This window comes from Mustela nivalis (assembly GCF_964662115.1).
Source record: "Mustela nivalis genome assembly, chromosome: 1".
Taxonomy (NCBI): Eukaryota; Metazoa; Chordata; class Mammalia; order Carnivora; family Mustelidae; genus Mustela; species Mustela nivalis.
The window spans coordinates 109,631,351-109,649,922 of record NC_139020.1 but is presented as its reverse complement, the minus strand read 5'-3'; the positions used below and the strand labels follow the sequence as shown (position 1 = coordinate 109,649,922).

Sequence of the window (18,572 nt, the reverse complement as noted above, 5' to 3'; positions counted from 1 at the left end):
CATGATCATCATTCACTCATTTATTCAAACAGAGGTACCGAGGGCCTGCGATGCATCAGGCCCGGGGCAGGGTGCTGGGAATAGAGCAGTACACAAAGCAAAAAATGTTTTGCTCCTTTGGAGCTTGCAGTTTTGTGAACTATTTTAAAGATTTGTTGATTTATTTGAGATTGAGAGAGAACAGAGGGGAAGGGCGGAGGGAGAGGAGCGCTGAGCCCAGAACCACACAGGCCTTGCTCTCAGGACATGGAAGCCATCACCCGAGCCAAAACCAAGGCTGATACGAACTGGCTGCCCAAAATCATGTTAAAATTTTTGTCCCTTTATCCTAGAGACAATAGGAAGACATTTAAGCAAAAGGAGAAACATGATTGGTTATGGTAACTACACAGACTCAGATGGGGAGAGGAGGCTTATTTTATAAACGAATTTCTACTACAGTTGTAAATAAAATAAAATTAGAAAATCGTCTTTCTACAAATCCTAACCAATTATTGATTCAGATAAGGATTATCAATTGTTAAAGGTGTTATTTTAAAATGATTATTATGGTTGATGGAGAATGGAATATTCCTACACTTTCCAGAAGAACTCATAATAATCCCTTGCTTCTGTCACTAATATATACAACTGAAGAGCGGATGGATTAGAAAGCCATCATCCTAACCCAGTGAGTCATTTTAGCATAACTGAGGCTAAATCAACCAGACATTAAATCTCCAGATACGCTATCACAACACTTTTAGTGTCTTCTAGAAACTTTTGAACTTGATTACATCAAGTCTTCAGATTTAAATTTCAACTTATTAGAAATAGAAGGCATAGAGAAACAATCTGTCATCAAAACAGAATCCAAAAGATAGGACAAAATTAAAGAAAACTGGTTCCATTGTTTTGTTTTGTTTTGTTTTTTTCAGAGTCAGTGAAAAAGCATGTGGCTTGAATCAAAGAGATTTAAGGGGCATACCAACCAAAGGAAATGCAGATTCTGGTTTGGACAAACCAGTTGTCTTATGAATTTTTTAAAACTTGGGAAATTTCAATAGGTCTAGGGAATTAGATAATATGAAAATGTATTGCTATAAAAAAGCAGAAGTATTACACAGGAAAAAAAAGTAGCTTACAAGGCAACATATATGAAATTATCTCTTAAAAAGAAATACATGCATATGTGGGATTGTCTTTGCATATATGTGTATAAATGTAGAATTTCTGGAAGGATATGCAGATACTCAGTGAGGTTTTAGGAAGAGTGATGCTCTCGGTGGAGAGAACACAGGGCCATATTGTAAAATATGGAAGATACATTTTTGATTATTTTTGTTCTACAACTTTCTGCAATGCACATACACAACATCTATAATAACAAAAGGCTAATTCCCAAAGAAATTAAAATATATATATATATATATAAGTCCCAGGATATACAAAACATTTTTATTGAGAAAAATTTCAAATCATTCATAGATGTCAGTTATCACCAGAATCCTCTGAAATATTTCCTCATACAAATGAAGTCTTTCAGGGTGGAAAAATTTATATTTCTAAAATCTGATGAGTCATTTAATTAATTTTATCCTGCCTTTCCCAAGAAGAATTTCAAAAGACTTATTAAACTATATAAAACATGATAGAAAATACCTCATTAAATAAAAGTAGAAGTAAAAATTTTAAAAGCCAAAGTTGTGAAAAAGAGAACAACAAAAAATAAGTTTTAAGCTGCATAAAATAACACCAATATAACAAGTAAACATGATCTACAAATAATTTCTTAAGTGTCAGTTACATGGTTAGTTATATCTATGAAATAAAAGTTAATCAGTTGCTTTCAGTTCTAAGATTCGCTTAGAATTTCTCCCGAGAATACTGGTAAAAAGAAGTCATGAACACCATTCACAACAACATAAATAGATGTATTAGGTTTTCATCATCTCATTTTCACATAAATTTTAGCTTTTTAAATTTAAAACACTTCTTTTTGGGGGGCCTTCAGAAATTCACAACTAAATCTTCATTTTTCCAAAGAACTAATTTCTAGTTCAGTGGATAGCCTTTTAAGGTACAGCAAAAGTATTAATGCTATTCATGCAATTTATAAGAAATCAGAAAACCTGAGATTAAACTGTGTAACTTTTTAAAAAACCTACCATTTAAAAAATTAAGATGATTACATTAGAATATGAATAAAATCCCATTAGCAATCATTCACTGATTTCTTTAAGTGTATAATTAAATATATAGTTCTATTTTTTCAAATAAGTACACAATTTATGAGAAAAATTGATCTTATTTTCACTAAAGAGCTGTGAGTCTTTATTTCTTCCAATCAACAACTATGTTAAATTTTATCACATGTCAGATATTTTCCTGGGTGCTGAGGATCCAGTGGTGTGAGGACACCTGAATCAGTGAATTCTATTATAATGTATTCATGAAACATTTTTGGATGTCTAATTAATCAACGAATGAACTCTCTGGTTTACCTATCGCTGCTGTGGTCTAATAGTTTGGCAATATATAGGCAAAGTTATAGTGTGATAAAATAATACACAGATCTCTTATGTCGTTAATGAGAAATAAATCGTCACTGCTCTAGTATTAATTAAGCACTTACATTTGACATGCCAGGCTTGGAAGGGAAACTTCTTATCTTTAAATTCCACCAGTGGCTGGTATATGAAGCTGTTGATTTATTTTTCTATTTTAACAGTCAGAGTAATGGTAGGGTTTGATATACTAGTGTACATTTCGAAGGATCATCTTCTTCCAAGTTATCAAATAACTCACTCAGATGAGAACACAAAGAATGAACCAAAAGCCAGGAAATTTGCTAAGAGGCTGTCAATCCCTTCAAAGATTGGAATCTCTGGCCTCTTTAGAAAGTTGCTTTCTAGTCTTAAAGTGTCATTTTACTTGAATATCACCATGTCACAATCTTTAATAGCAATATAGAAATCACAAACAAACATTTGTATATCCTAGCAACCTTACCTGGAAATACAGGGGAAGTGTATGAGGGCCTGTGAAAGAGGAGGATAGAAAGGGGGAGAGAGAATATGAGAGTAACAGAAAAGGAGCAGGATAGGAGAATCAAACTGCTTGATTAAGCTGAGCAATTAATTTAGTTGAACATATTGAGGTTTAAGTAAGTGTTCCTGGATTAACCCAAACATTCTGATTGATTATTTCAGTAACATACATGCAGATAGACATGTGGCACTCTAGACCCTCGTGTCCACTGCATACATTTTGGCAGTCTCTGTCCGAGGGGCTGCATATGACTTGGCCATCGAAACAGCTGCTGTTGAATAGGCTTTTCTCATGGAATACGGATAGTGCCTTTCAGGTCCAACATCTGTTGGAAAGAGATAAATGTCGTGATATAAATAAGACTCAGTAAATCTGGGGGAGAAAATGTCATTTTACCCATTCTTCTCATAAAGAGGAAAGAATACAAATATTCTCAGACAGAATCATCTACGAAGAACCCAAGTAGAAATTTGAAGATTTTCATCTGGAAAATTATTTTTGTTTTTTGTTTTTTGTTTTTTTTTTTTAATTTAAAACTTGGGTAATTTTCTCCCCTCCCTTTCTCTTTCTCTCTCTGTCTTTTTTCCCCCTTTCTTTCTTTCTGTCTCTTTCTCTTTCTTTTCTTTCTCTTTCTTTTTTTCTGATGAGGAGATGGACTTTTCTTACTTTTAAAGTGATATTTTTAGAGACCCGTTAGAAACACATTACATTTTTTAACAACAGTTATTTGACGTGGCTCTCAGTCTAACTCTGGATATATATAGAATAGATAAGATGAAATTAGATATATGGGATTATGGACACACTGAAATCATCATTTTATATTTAGATATCAGATATAGCTATAACTGTGGGTTTGTTTGTTTTCACCCATTATGCCACTAACCAGGTAATAAGCCATGAATATTGCAAATAAGTTGCCCTTAAACAACAGAAATTGTTAAAGTATCATTTATAATAAGTAGGGATCATGTATCATTTATAATAAGTAGGGATCAAGTATGCAAAAGGCTATGTGAAAAGTGTTCACCACTTCATTATTTTGTGCTGGTAAGATCTGTTTCCATTTGGCTGGGAAGACTGATACAGGAGGCATGTAAATGTGTTATTTTATTTTGTTCTTACCTTTGAAGAGGTATAAGCAGCATGTCAGCACGGCACCAGCCAAAAAGCAACCCAGAGACCCAGCCATTCCGAGCCAACAAGACCAACCAAATTTATACTGGATGCCAAGAAATATATTGTGCAAAACCAGAGAAGAACGTTCCACATAAACATCAACAGCATACCACACAGAACCAATGATTCCTGGGGCACCTGAAAGAAAGAAAAGTTGCTAAGAATAATGCAGGCCTTCCCAAATTTAAATTCAAGGAGATCTGACTGCTACCCAAAATGCATGGCATAATTTAGAGAGATAATAATGATGTGAAGGATTCATGTGAAGGATTCAGCTCAAAGTTTGGATACCTCTTCTATTTCTTCCTTTTGCTTTCTATTTTGCATTTCTTCTCAACTATATATTAGTTTATACATAAAGAGAAATACAAAGATTTAAACAATGCAGTCTTCCTCTGTGTAAAGTTAAAATGATCATTGTGATTTTCTTTAATTCCTTCTTTCCAACGTTTTCTTAAGTGTTATATAAAATAAAATATGAAAAAAAAGAAATAACACAATATCAAAGACAAATAATATATAGCCTATATTCATTATCTATTGATTTTTAATTAAAAGTATATATCTTTAAGACTATTCTATTTCTCCTCTGCCCAACCACATAGACCCACAATTAAAGCTATGTCAACTACATAATCAGCACCCATAAGGAAACTATGTTTTAGAAGTCAATAATTTTAGTGTGTTGGGGTCAAAAACAAATAACTTCAGTAAAAACTGCTTTTATTTTTAAAATAAATTCTTTTCTACCACCCCTACACAAAGAAATTTTGTTCCTTTTAAACAAAATTTAATACCCAAAATTGTCTATCTGACAATTGGACTGGCTTGAAATGATGTCACAAGAGTCCTTTCACTTTAAGGGTATTAATTGTACATCACTGATTAGATGCAAGGGAAAAAGGTGAGGAACTACGGGACAAAAAGCTATGTGAAAAGTGTTCACCATTTCATTGCATTCTTTTCCCAGTAATTTAATGCAAGAAGTTTAAGAAGGACCAGATCATGAACATGTAACCTTCAGATAACAGTTTAAATTACCACATATTTTCTATAATATTATAATCTAGAAGTTTAATATGGAAATTCCTTTATGAAATTTACAGATTATGAAAAATTATACATATACACACAAAGAGATATGTATATATGAAATATGTATATATTTAATTTCATATGAAAATAGTATGCCATAAATACTTATATGTAACATACCATGTGTATGGCATTAGTAGTTTAGACATAAAATTAGTATTTTATATACAATATATATGGCATACTACATGCTTCCAAGCCTTTGGCCATCTATAAAAATTTAATTTTGTCATTCCTTTAGCCATTCCTGTAGGGATTTTCCCCATCAATTCATTGTTTTTTTGTTTTGGTCTTTGCTCTCATTTATTCATTTATTTTTTTAATAAAAAATGGTATATCTAGCGATATTTCAAAAAGTATTCTGGAGTAAAATTATATAGCATTAAATGATCTTTTTTTTTAATTTGTTGAGTAAAACATATTTTTACATACAAAGGTTCCATGTTATCACTAGACTAGACCTGGGAATAAATGTCTTAAAAAGGAAAACTTGGGCACCTGGGTGGCTCAGTGGGTTAAAACCTCTGCCTTCAGCTCAGGTCATGATCCCAGGGTCCTGGGATCGAGCCCCGCATCGGGCTGTCTGCTCCGCGGAGAGCCTGCTTCCTCCTCTTTCTCTCTCTGCCTGCCTCTCTGCCTACTTGTGATCTCTGTCTGTCAAATAAATAAATAAAAATCTTTTAAAAAAAAAGTTTTTTAAAAGGAAAACTTACTAAGTTCTTGTGGCTTTTTAATACAACCTAAGGATCATCAGCCTTGACTCAATGTGTGTGTGAAAAACTTCACACAGTTTTGACTGTGTGTTGGGTTAGGCTCTCTGCTATGTGCTTATTCCATCCACACTGGATCTTCAAGACAGCAGTTCAGAGTAGGTATGATGACTGAGGCTTCACCTTATTTTGCAAATCAAGAAAAGGAGACCAGTTGCTAAACTCACACATCACACATGTATATCTCTAAGTATTTTTCTTTCTTTCTTTCTTTCTTTCTTTCTTTCTTTCTTTCTTTCTTTCTTTCTTTTTTTTTAAGTAAACTCTGCCACCCACATGGGGCTCCAACTCACCATTCTAAGATCAAGATCGCATGCTCTATTGACTGAGCCAGCCAGGTGCCTCTCCAAGCATTTTTAGTTCCCAAATCCCTATCCATTCAACTTGTACTGCCTGGTGAGATTCCCACATACATTTATTTGCTTTGCTAGCTTTTGGCTGCTACCTTAAAAAAAAAAAAGTGATGGTTATCTCTCTGAGGGTTGTGCCCAGTGGTTTTCAATCTTCTTGCACTTTGATTTCACCAGTGTATTTTCTCTCAACTTGCATTAAGATCCTAAGAAGACATCATGTTGTGACAGAGGAAGACTAAACTGAATTTAATGACAGTAAAATATCACTGTTGCTCTTCCATCAATAAACACCATGTAAAGTGCTTCTTGACTGTTTATTAGTCATGCTTGATTTATTAGCCTTCAGGACTCCATTTATTCATCTGCTTCTTAAGTGGAGATATAATCTGCTTTATTGTTACATTTATGATCAAATGGCCTGGCACATGAGAAAAGTCTAACATAGGACTTGGCACAATTTAGTTCACAACAAAAAAAAATTGGTGGGAGTGAGTACAGGTATGGAGAGGATGGTTTGAGACTTACTTTAGAATTTAATTTCAGAAATAATAATAAAAAATAAATTATTTGAAAGATTTTAAGCATTATGTAACTTTTTTTCACCATTTTAACTTTTTAAATGGTTAAGGACTAAAGTTTAAGGACTTCAATAAACTTTGCTTTGGGACATTAACAAAAATTAATTAATTCTACAGCTAAAGGAAGTAGGGTTGGTGGATGTGCTCTTTTTACCTGTAATCTAGAAAAGCAGATCATATATGTTCCTCAAACGAACTGCTTGACGACAAGCACCCTTCTCCTTCATTTCAAGATCAATGACAAGCATTCCTACCCCCACCACTAGTGCAGAGAGTACCTGCTATTAGCAATATGGTTCCGGAAACAAAGCAGATGCGGACTTTGATGTATGGCTCATCAGGGAGGAATTTCACACAGTCAAGACCAAGAAGCAGGGTGATAAATCCAAAGCCAGCTAGAATATCTGCTGTAATCATCAATGCTCGAGTTACCACCAGCTTCACTGGAAGATCAGGACAGGTGGTTACATTGTGGTCAGAGGAAGGAAACATGTTAAGGCACACAGGTGCATCCAAAACAGATAATCACATACATTGATACATGCCCACTGAAAGAATTAGACTTTAAATCTGCATGAACATGGAATGCTATCATAAAATGCAAAAATATAATGAGATTATTGATATTATTATTTGTTTAAGCACTGATTATTACTTAGTCCTGCTGGCCCCCTAGAAAAATGCCTGGCATATAATGTAGACTAAATAACTATTTCCTTGCTTATTTCCTGTTTTGGAATGAGTCTTGTTGACAAATATTACAGGTGAATGCTGGATTGAAAGTAGAGTATCTATTCTGCAGAAGTTACCCCAGTAAATATTTAAGAAATTAATGATCACTGCATTTGTTTGAAGTTTTATTTAAAAATGTACTCAATAACTGGCTAAAATACGGTATAGGGAGCAGAATAAAATGCTTCAACATGTAACTAACTTGTCAATTCAGGTTGGTGAGAGCCATTAGTGGGTTTTTAGAAGGAGAAGGAGCTTCTGTTATTTAGTAGAACACTATATCTAGAAGCCAGATCTTATTCTTTTTCATTTCATTTTCAGGTGGTGATCCTTCTTGGCCAACATTCCACATGAAGCCGTCAACGTTGCACTGTCAACTGAGCAAAACTGAAAACTATAGCCACTTGAGAATATATGGCAGAAGGTCCAGGGAAGAGGATATTAGGTAAATAGAATGGACTAGTAGTAGTCATCATCTGCAATGGAAGCATCCTCAACTGTGAAAACTGTTGAGCTGTGAATCATAGTTATGCTAGATTTAAAATAGGAGAATTTGGGGCACCTGGGTGGATCAGTCAGTTAAGCATCAGCATTCAGCTCAGATCATGATCCCAGCACCCTGGGATTGAGTCCCACATTGGTCTCCCTGCTCAGCAGGGAGTCTGCTTTTCCCTCTACCTCTTCCTGCTGCTTCTGATCTCTCTCTCTCATGCTCTCTCTCAAATAAACAAAATCTTTAAAAAAATTTTAAAAATAAAAATAGGAAAATTTTATCACAAACGGAGGGTTAATTACACAATGTCAAAGCTACTGCTATTTTAGCTCTTAGAGAAGTGATACAATTTATTCTTTTGATGGTACAATAATTATGTTTCATTTTCATAGTGATTGCAGTTTCCTGGAATTTTAAATAATTTTTGCTCAATGGTGAGATAAATTTAGGGCTTATTTAGTAATATGTTGCTTATAAAATATGGCCAATTTATTTAAAATAAAAAAATATTTTTATGATCCATCTAACAAAGGAAATTAATGCAAAAAATCAGCATCTACTTGATTTTACTTGATTTTTTTTTTTTTAAGTAGGCTCCACACCCAGCGTTGAACCCATCATGGGGCTTGAACTCACCTCTTGAGACCAAGACCTGAGCTGAAATCAAAAGTCAGTCGATTAATTGACTGAACCACCCAGGAGCCCCAACTTCTACCTGATTAATAGGTGAATATTTAAGATCTTAAAAGGTGGCATTATTAAAAAAAAAAAAAACATTAAACTTAAATTTCTAATTTAGGTCAAATCAAAAGTCTATTTTTCTCAAAATTCAGGAAAGTGAAAAAGATGTAACTAACGAGGTAGTATCAGTTTTTATATTTCAACAATCTTGAATAATATATACAAGTGAGTCTCCTATTCAGCACCCCAAGCCAAGCAGTCCCACACTTTGGATGGCCTTCCTTAAATATTTTTAAGTCTCCTTTTAGAATCTGGGTCCAACAAGGCCAGCATTGCCATCTGGATTGGATGCTCTAAAATCATGGCCCTGGTTTTCCCCTCTCTAACACTCGATCCCACACAGAGTATGATTTCTTTCTCTCTCTTTTTTTTTCTTTCTTTCTTCCTTTCATTCTTTCTTTTCAAAGATTTTTGTATTTATTTATTAGAGAAAGAGAGAGAGAGAGAGAAGGAGGGAGGGAAAGAATGGGGAAGAGCAGAGAGAAAGGGAAAGAACAAGTTTAGCAGATTCCTTGCTGGGCTCAGAGCTTGATGTGAGGCTCGATCCCAAGACCCTGAGATCAAGACCTGAGCCAAAACCAAGAGTCCGTCTGTCAATTGACTGCACCACCCAGGGGCCTCCAAAGTATGATTTCTGATGCTCTGTGGAACGCCCCAGCTTATGCCCATGGTGTCAGCCCATGTTCTAAGAGGGCAGTTCTGCAGGCAGATAGCTAATACTAACCAGCCAGGAATTTCTTTCTGGGAATTGTCTGAGATCTTGCTGGTTAAATGAGAATGTTAAATATTCTGATTTGGGGAGGGCGTACTCAACAGGAGTCCTGAAAAAAATTTGTCTGAGTCTGTATACCCTTGGTCTACAGGAAAATGGAAAAAGTTATCTAATTATGATTCTATAAAAGATATCAAAGACTAAAAATAAAATATCTCAGGTAATATCCTAACTTAGAGGGTATAGTTATGTTATTTTCATAGAATACATTTTCATCTTGTGTCTAAGCATAGGATAGAATTTTTAAAATCAAAGTGATGAATATTTAAGATATTATTTGAAATTAATAGCTAAGAATATATTTAAAAAGGTGAGATGGTATAGACAAATGATTAAAAGAAGAAATATTAAAATATAAACAGCAGTTTTCTCTGTGCAGTACTCTTATGAATATTTTCTGTTATTCTTGCATAAATGTACATAATGCATTTCAAAATTTTAAATATTTTACCTTTTTTTTTCTTAATCGCTTTCACCATAGCACTACATTTCTGGAATAGTCTAGTGTCCACATAAACTTGCATTCTTATGGATCAAATCATGATTCTTTGTAGGTAGAATTAGGTTAGCTCAAGGAGGGAAAAAGAAAGAATTAACAGGTCTTAAAAAAAAAAGTGAAATATGGGCCTTAGGAATTCGGTTAAAGAACACTCAAATCCTAAATAGCAGAAGAAGATATTTTCGACCACTGCTCCTTTTAAGTGCTTATCCCTGGACTGAAATAGCCATCCAGGGGAAAAGTCACATTCCAAGGGTTTGCTTTTCATTTAACTTGAAAAGGAAGTTGCCATTCCCTGCTATACCCCATTCTCTGCTTTGAAAGAGACCGAAACCAATTAGCATTAACAAAAGCTCTGGTATTTCTTGGCATGACTGGATGTTCTAAATAAATAAATAAATGCTTTGGAGAAAAACTTTGAGAATCAATGGTAACATCTCTTAATCTATGAAGTCTCTTTCTTTCTTTCTTTCTTTCTTCTTTTTTTTTTTTTTTTAAAGATTTTATATATTTATTTGACAGAGAGATGGAGAGAGAAAGCACAAGTAGGCATAGCGGCAGGCAGAGGGAGAGGGAAAAGCAGATTCCCCACTGAGCAGGAAGCTCAGTGCCGGTTCGGGTTGATCCCATAATCCTGGGATCATGACCTGAGCAGAAGGCAGCCCTTTAACCGACTGAGCCACCCAGGCGCCCCTGAAATCTTAATTTCATAGAAACTGGGTCTTGCTAACACCTGATCAAAATTTAAAGCTAAGGGTCAGGAGGATGAAGGAGAGGAATTTACCCTACCTGCTAACTGTGCATCATCAGGTATACTGATGTTTTTATTCCCTGATCCTGCCTGTGTGTTTCTCTTTACCTATCTATTTCTGTCTGTTGTTCTGCCTCTTTGTCTCTGCCCACTACTTCCACCTTCTCTCTTTCTCAGCAAATTTTCTGTTGAATTACTGTAAACTTCCTATTTGACTTAAGTCACACCTAAAAGACATCTCTGAAACACTTTTCATCTAATCTGTGGATTCTAATCCTCAAATCACAGCACCCTGAAGAATCCATTTCAATTTTAAAAGTGTATACTTTAAGTCTATTGTGTGTAAGATGCTCTGCCAGGCCCTTTGGGGCATCAGAGATGAAAAAGTTAATATTTTTAGCCTAAAGGAATGTATAAATACATGGAAAAAAGATAAAATAGGCTCAAAATGTTTCAATTCACATTTCTGAAATAAAATAAATGTTTTAATCAAAACTTCTGAAGTTAGAACTTTACTATAGACTGTAAAAAAAACAAAAATACGCAATGGAAACCCAAGTTCAGTGTTGTTTGATACCCTCTCCCTGGCAAGGGGTTTGTCTAAGGCATACTTACAGGGGTGTTCAGCAAGTATAGAATCATACTCGTCACAGGTGCGGATCCCATCAAAGGCATTAGTGACACACTCCCACCAGAGGCCTCGGCATTTTGTGCTCACCTAAATGTTGGAGAAGACACCATGCAAAACAGCTCACGCAGACACCCTTCAGCTCCCCTCCATCAAAGGAAGGCCTTAGCTGTTGTGCATTTGATAGTACAGTACAGTGGTTGCAATTGTGATCTGAATTTCATTTACAACAAGCACAATGTATTTTAGAGTATTTTCTATTAAGCACTAACAGCTAAAGGCTTTCCCCACCAGGAAATGAATTCACTTCCTGATGGGGGTGCGGGGTCAGAGGTGGGGGGCAGGAGGAGTGGTGCTCAATGTAGATAAAATCACAATTAGATAGATGCAAGTGTCTATGACTGGTTCCATTATGGAGTCGTAGTTTAACAGGGAGACAATTCTTGGCTTTCTTGTGCTGACACATGTTCATCAAAAAAAAAAAATAAATACATAAAAATCAATCAATCAATCAATCAAACAATGGTTGCTAACTGTTGGCAGCCTCAGTCTGTTAAGAATGTACATTAAATTTTGCTCACCATAAACCCTGAGTTCCATGAAGAAAGGTGTTATGATATACAAAGTTCATAATTTGACAATGATTGCCAAAGAAAGTTACAACTTAAGAAAACAATAAATCAAATATGAAGAGCCACAACTGCTTCCTCTTTGTTCCACTGATGCACTACAAACGTTTAAGCTATGAGATGGATGTGAGCAATTGAGCCTTGATTTCATGCCGTCTGACAGCCATAAGCCACTTTCACTTAGAAACTCTGCAGATGACTCTAAGTGTCCACCTAGAGCTAAAAGATATCAGTGCCCCCAACCTTTCCTTACTTTATCTGTTGGCTGCAAGTCACAATAGGTTTCTTCTTTTTTTCTTTTTCACAATAGATTTCTTAAAATGGTAAACATGCCAAAGGAAAATAGTTTCAAATATTCCTGACACAGCTCATGCATATGGAACAGAGCTAATATGATTGTTTGTCTTGATTCAATTACAGATTCACATTACCTGGGAATTCTGGGAATAGTTTAGTACAAGTTAACCAAGAATTATCTCGGAAAACAAAACATAAATTTTTCCTTAAAGAAAGAATAAACCATAGAGTGGGAAGAGAAATGCAAAAGCAGGGAGATCATAACTGGTGCGAAGAAGGAAGAAGGGAACATAAAACACTTTGATCTGCAAAAGCAAACCTTATCAGGAATATTTGTGCTTTGAACCTCTCTGCTCCATGTTCTGCCTTGAAGCCATGAGCTGTGTTGTGAACCAAATAAAACCGCACTGCTTGCCATACCACCACAAATTTCAGTGTTGTGCTTCTATTATCACTTTCCATGGAAAATACTCTTAATTGGTAATTTAAAAATTTACATCGAGCCTATACTATGAAGCAGTTACTACTTACGTATCTTACGATTTCATTTATTCGTCAAAGGATCCTGTGAGATATCAATTATTTCCAGCTATTTCACAAATAAGGAGAACGAGGCACAGGAAAGGTTAGTGATAACCCCAAGAAAATATAGTTAATAAGTGGAGGAGATAGGACTCAAATACAGCAGTCTGTGTGTTTGCTCTTAAACCCTGCGGTATACTTAAAAACCCATTTTTTAAAAAATGCCAAATCCCTTTCCGGCAGGCATTGGAAATTGGAAGATAGCTTTGAGTGAAGTGTTAAGCCCAAACTTTAATATCATCCTATGGCTATTCTACAAAACCTCACTTTGGCTTACTGTTCCTAAGGTTAAATCTGAAGGGCTATTTTGGAGTTTAGGAATATTATATGCCTAAGGAAACACAGGGACTACAAATTTAACAAAGAAGGTCCACCTTGTGAAGTTTAACATATCAATTTCTAAAGAAGGATGTGAGCATCTCAAGTTAGATATGCATGCAAGTTAAGCTATGGGTAAAAAATGTATAGACTTTAAATCTAAGTTGATACTAACAAGGTGTGTTGGATCCTTGGGTAAGATCTTTCTTACTTTTTTTGAGCCTTGGTCTTCTTATGTGTATAAAGGAGATGGTGTTAAGATAGCTATAAGAATTAATAACATATACATAATATAGATGATTTGCTCATAAATGATCTTAGTAAAGTACTTAAACATTATAACAACCTGAGTAGTGACTGTGTGCAACATTACTCACTAACAGTGATAGAAAAGAAGAAAGGTTGACATAATGGGTTGAACGAGGGCCCCGCAAAAGATGACCACATCCTAAGTCCCAGAACCTGTGGATGTGACCTTTTTTGGAAAGAGGGATATTACATATGTAATGAAGTACAAGAATGGGCCCCAAATTGAATGACAAGTGTCTTGATGAGGGACACACAGAGCAGGAGGCAATTGTGACCACAGAAGCAGAAATTGAAGTGATGTTGCCATAAATCAAGGAATGCCAACAGCTTCCAGCAGCTGGAAGTCATAAGGGATGGATTCTCCCCTAGAGTCTTCAGAAGGAGTACAACCCTGTCAACACCTTGATTTCAAAGTGGCCTCCAGAACTTGAAGAGAATAAATTTCTCTTGTGTGAACCCACCAAGTTGTGGTAAATTGTTATGGCAGCCCTAGGAAACAAATACACTAGAGATGCTTGGTAGAGAACTGCTAGACCATACGAGAAAACAGGCCTTCTCGTAGCTTATTGCCCTTCAGTGTCTCGATTAACAGGAACATACTGCATCCAGTTGATTCCAACCTGAGCTAGGTTATGTGGATTCAAAATCACTGCTCTACAATCGGACTATCCACAGTTCCCGCTGTCTAACAGCCATGAAAACGAGCCGACCAATCCACCATGGTATTTATCATTATAAGTAAGCTTATTTAGAAAGGAACCTGTGATAGATATGTGACAATTCTCATTTTACACTAAGAGAAGTGTCTCTTGGCAAAATAATCCAGCAGTGGTGTCATTTCCAAGGCTATTGATCATTTACCTGCAATGACCATATTTAGAAAAGCAATGAGCTCATTAGAGGAAACAAGGAATCCAATTTCATTAGGTATTAATGCTCAGGGGCACACTGTGCAATTGCTTGGTATTCACACTCAGTTAAGGTACGTGAGAATAGGGGCTGTAATTAACTAAACTTCTGTGTTAATATAGCACTTACTGGAGACACCCTTAAAGGTGCCTTTGTGCACAAAAGACAAGGTTAAAAGATTTTATATTATTAATCATATTTAGGAAAGCCCCCCTTGTCTGTAATATATAATCTTCACTTACTTATCCCTGTGTTTCACAACGGCTTATTAAGAATTTCCTAAAAGGCAAGTAAATCTAACTTCTTAAAAGTTTTAAGACAAGATGCTGTTTAAAAAGCAGACTGAGGCTTAAAATATTATGGTTAACCTTTCTTAAAGGGCAAACATGCAAAATGTTAGCTAATAATTCTTATCTTACAGGGTCATTCAAAATAGAAGATTCCAATTTTAAGCCTATTCTTTTAACATGCAATTTATACATTAATAAATATAGATAATGGTACAAGAGGAATTTCTACATTTTTTCAGTGAATATCTATTAATCTTGGAGTGAAGGGCAGATTATCTCCTCAATGGGGAGAACTCAATTTATCTAAGATATAACAATAAAAGTACAAACATGAGGCCAGTATAAATCTCTTAGTATTAATTACTTGCAATAGTAAAACACAGAGATCTTATGGAACAGTCCAGATTTCTGGCTTCTGTTGGAAACTTGGTCCTTCTGGCCACCCGGACTCCTCAGTCCCACATAACAACAATTAGCACCAACTGAGCGGCTGCTGCCGTTAGGTGGGATTTGTGCTCACAAACCTGGATGTTGGCTACCCAGGTCCCAGCAGCATGTAACTTTCCTGCTCCTGGAGTATAATAAGGAGAACATCTCCCTTCGCCTTCAAATTTTCAAATTTCTACCTATCCTTCAAGTCCCACTTCAAAGACATTCCTTCTTCCATGAAGTTCTCCCAGTTTCTCCAGCAGGAGTCAATTTCTTCTTAGACCATGCCATAATTTGTCCACCTTCTGTAGTATTTACAATACGGCATTATTATTTTTACGTGCATTTATGTACATCCATCTCCTGTGTCTGTCTGTTGTCATCTTTCAGACCTTATTCATTGAGTCTGTCATGTATCAGTGAACAGATTAACGAAATGCTGGAGATACAGCAGGGACCAAGACAGGTGTGGCACCTTGTTGCAGGGAGCATACAGACCCGCCTGCTAGAAACATAAGACTTGCTGAATAGATGTCTATTGAGAAAAGAAAAGTCAGTCAATTTTCCAAATCCACACACATTACTGACATTTGAACTCTGCCTGGTACACCATATGCATTGTCGATGCGTAATCTGTGCTTTTGGCTTGACTGAGTAGACAAAACAGCTGAATCTGGGAGTCAAAGAACTAGTACTTATCAACAGAGTTTATGCTGACTTGCTGTCAGCCTGGACCCTATCTCCATAACTCGCTCTGGGAAGTGTTTACCACAGGACCCAGGATAAGCCGGTACCGCTCAGAGAAAGCTTTAGGAACCTATATCGACAATGCCTCTTCCCTGTTGAATTTATGGTATCCTAAATTGGCTCCTTAATCCTGGGATTTCTTATTCTTTTCTCTTTAGCAGCCTTCCATTAAGGCTTCTCTATCCTACTCTTTGCCAATTTTTTCTTTCTTTATCACTCCAGAAATATTTACGAGCAGCAACACACAATTTTGCCTACTTTCTTATGTTTCCTGTAGTTCTGGATGTGTTTGTCTTGCTTCCAAGTATTTTCTCTATCATTTGAAAATTAGAGAAACTTAAAAGTATTTTTATTTACTGGCATATATTTTTCTCCAGCTTCGTGGGAGAAAAAAAATATATATGTACAAACATACATACACACACACACACACACATACACATGATAGGCTTAGTAAATATTTATTGTGGGCTGACCACTATCAAATAAGATTTTTCTTTGTTAATATGTTAGATTATAAAAGCGTATCCAGTGGGATGCGTGTGTAAATATAACACATAGAAGAGGAAGTATGAACAGTAGAATAAGTCATGAAAATATATTATTTTAAAAACTATCTTGCATCCACATACTAGAGGAATTTATACTTTTCACATCACTGTGGCATTCTTCTGCTAATGTACTTGAACACTGAAGATGCAACTTACCTGTTTCTAGTATTTAATTAAATATATTTATTAAGATGCAAAAGTTTTAATATTACAGTAAGTAGCAGGTGTTACTACTAAGCCTGGAAACAATTTCAATCTGAGCATGAAAGTCATTTGAATTTTTTATACTATGGTTCTGAACTTTTGTTTGAATATTTTATATTATTTTTCTTACTATATTGGGTTTTAAAGAACTCAAAACAGATATTCATAATGTTAAGGAAGCAAGATTAAAATAAGCATAATAGGGGTGCCTGGGTGGCTCAGTCATTAAGCATCGGCCTTTGGCTTGAGTCATGATCCCAGAGTCCTGAGATAGAGCCCTACATCAGGCTCCCTGCTCTGCAGGAGGCCTGCTTCTCCCTCTCCCGCTCCCTGTGCTTGCACTCCCCCTCTCTGTCAAAAAAATAAATGAAATCTTTTTAGAAAATAAGCATAAAATGTTACTTTTCTTTTCTTCTCCATTTAGGTGCCATGGATTTATCTGTTAACCTACATTTGGTTTAGTTCTGCCTACTTATTTGTGGAGGACTAGCCTAAGGTGTAAAAGGCAAAAATGAGATAATGCATACTTAGTAGGCAAAATATAATTTTTGTGGCCTTCCTGATTATATGACCTAATTTACATATTTGAACTACTAAATATGTCAATTTTAACAATTATTGTTTAATTTGTTTAAGTCACATGTTTAATCATTTTAGAATGTTTATGAGAGCATGCTATCACAACTTTGAGATGATGGCTACATCAGTCCTGACAGATCACAATGTACGTTGAATAATGATAATAAAATATTCATTTACTTTTTTCTCTCTCCTTTTCTTCATTTCTGTCTTTATTTGAAGCACCAGGCAGGAAAGTTTTATTCTCTGGGCCAGAATACCCTCTTCACCAATCTTATTATACATCCCAGGGAATTTGATTTTTATTCCTATCTTATAAAAAAGAGGAACCAAGCCCCTGTCTTGCAAAAGTTTAAATTGTAGTAAGGTTAAAAAAAAAAAAATCTTGCCTAGGAAAAGGTGGTGGTCTCCCTACAGAGATGTTTCTCATTTATGGCTCAGTGTGTGATTTCCAAAGATCACCTGACATTACATTTCCTTCATTTATTTATTCTTTTCACAAATATGCCAAGTATCTTCATATGTGCCCAATTAATTCACAGGAATCACAAGTTCCCATGATTTGGAAGTTGGTGCTAGGTGCAATAGGAGGTTGTGAGATGAACAAGAGAACATGCGTAGACACCAGTGTCTGCTGAAGGAGTTCACAATGAGTTGAAAAGTAAAACTACTACATAAAAAAATAAGAGTACATGCCATGTATAATAATTTTAATATTTGTTTTACGTCTAAAACAACTGTGGCATCATTCCTGTAGTCAGAAACCCCTGAGGAAAGAAAACCTGGTTATGGGGATAAAGTAAATACAAATATAAGAAACTTTCATTTGAGGTAATAAAATTTTAATCATAATAGTGTTGGGTATATAGCAATTTCTCAGTAAATAATTAACACAAGAGTAACTGAAAATGGATAAATCTTGTGAAAACATTCTCTTCTGATAATTGAAAGGCCAGTAACTTCGGAAGAAACTATTTTTTTAATTTCAGTATAGATAATGAAGAACTACCTATCTTCTGATTGAGTTAACATACTAACAATTTAATTAATCACAATTTATTTTTCTTTTTAAAATGTATTCAATGGGTACCGTATCCTATTTTGTCT

At 35.3% G+C, this 18,572-nt stretch overlaps 1 protein-coding gene across 2 annotated transcripts in view; it reads right to left on the bottom strand.

Annotated features, from left to right (window-relative positions):
* Positions 1 to 1,423: 1,423 nt before the first annotated feature.
* CLDN16 (claudin 16) overlaps positions 1,424 to 18,572 on the bottom strand; it is a 74,646-nt gene continuing 57,497 nt past the window's right edge. For both annotated transcript variants that reach the window (XM_082688571.1, XM_082688572.1), the window contains exons 3-6: positions 11,609 to 11,711; positions 7,284 to 7,448; positions 4,156 to 4,347; positions 1,424 to 3,355 (exon numbers count right to left, since the gene is read on the bottom strand). In XM_082688571.1, the coding sequence (XP_082544697.1) occupies positions 3,222 to 3,355; positions 4,156 to 4,347; positions 7,284 to 7,448; positions 11,609 to 11,711 (594 nt within the window). In that variant the 3' untranslated portion in view covers positions 1,424 to 3,221. The remainder of the gene's footprint in view (positions 3,356 to 4,155; positions 4,348 to 7,283; positions 7,449 to 11,608; positions 11,712 to 18,572) is intronic.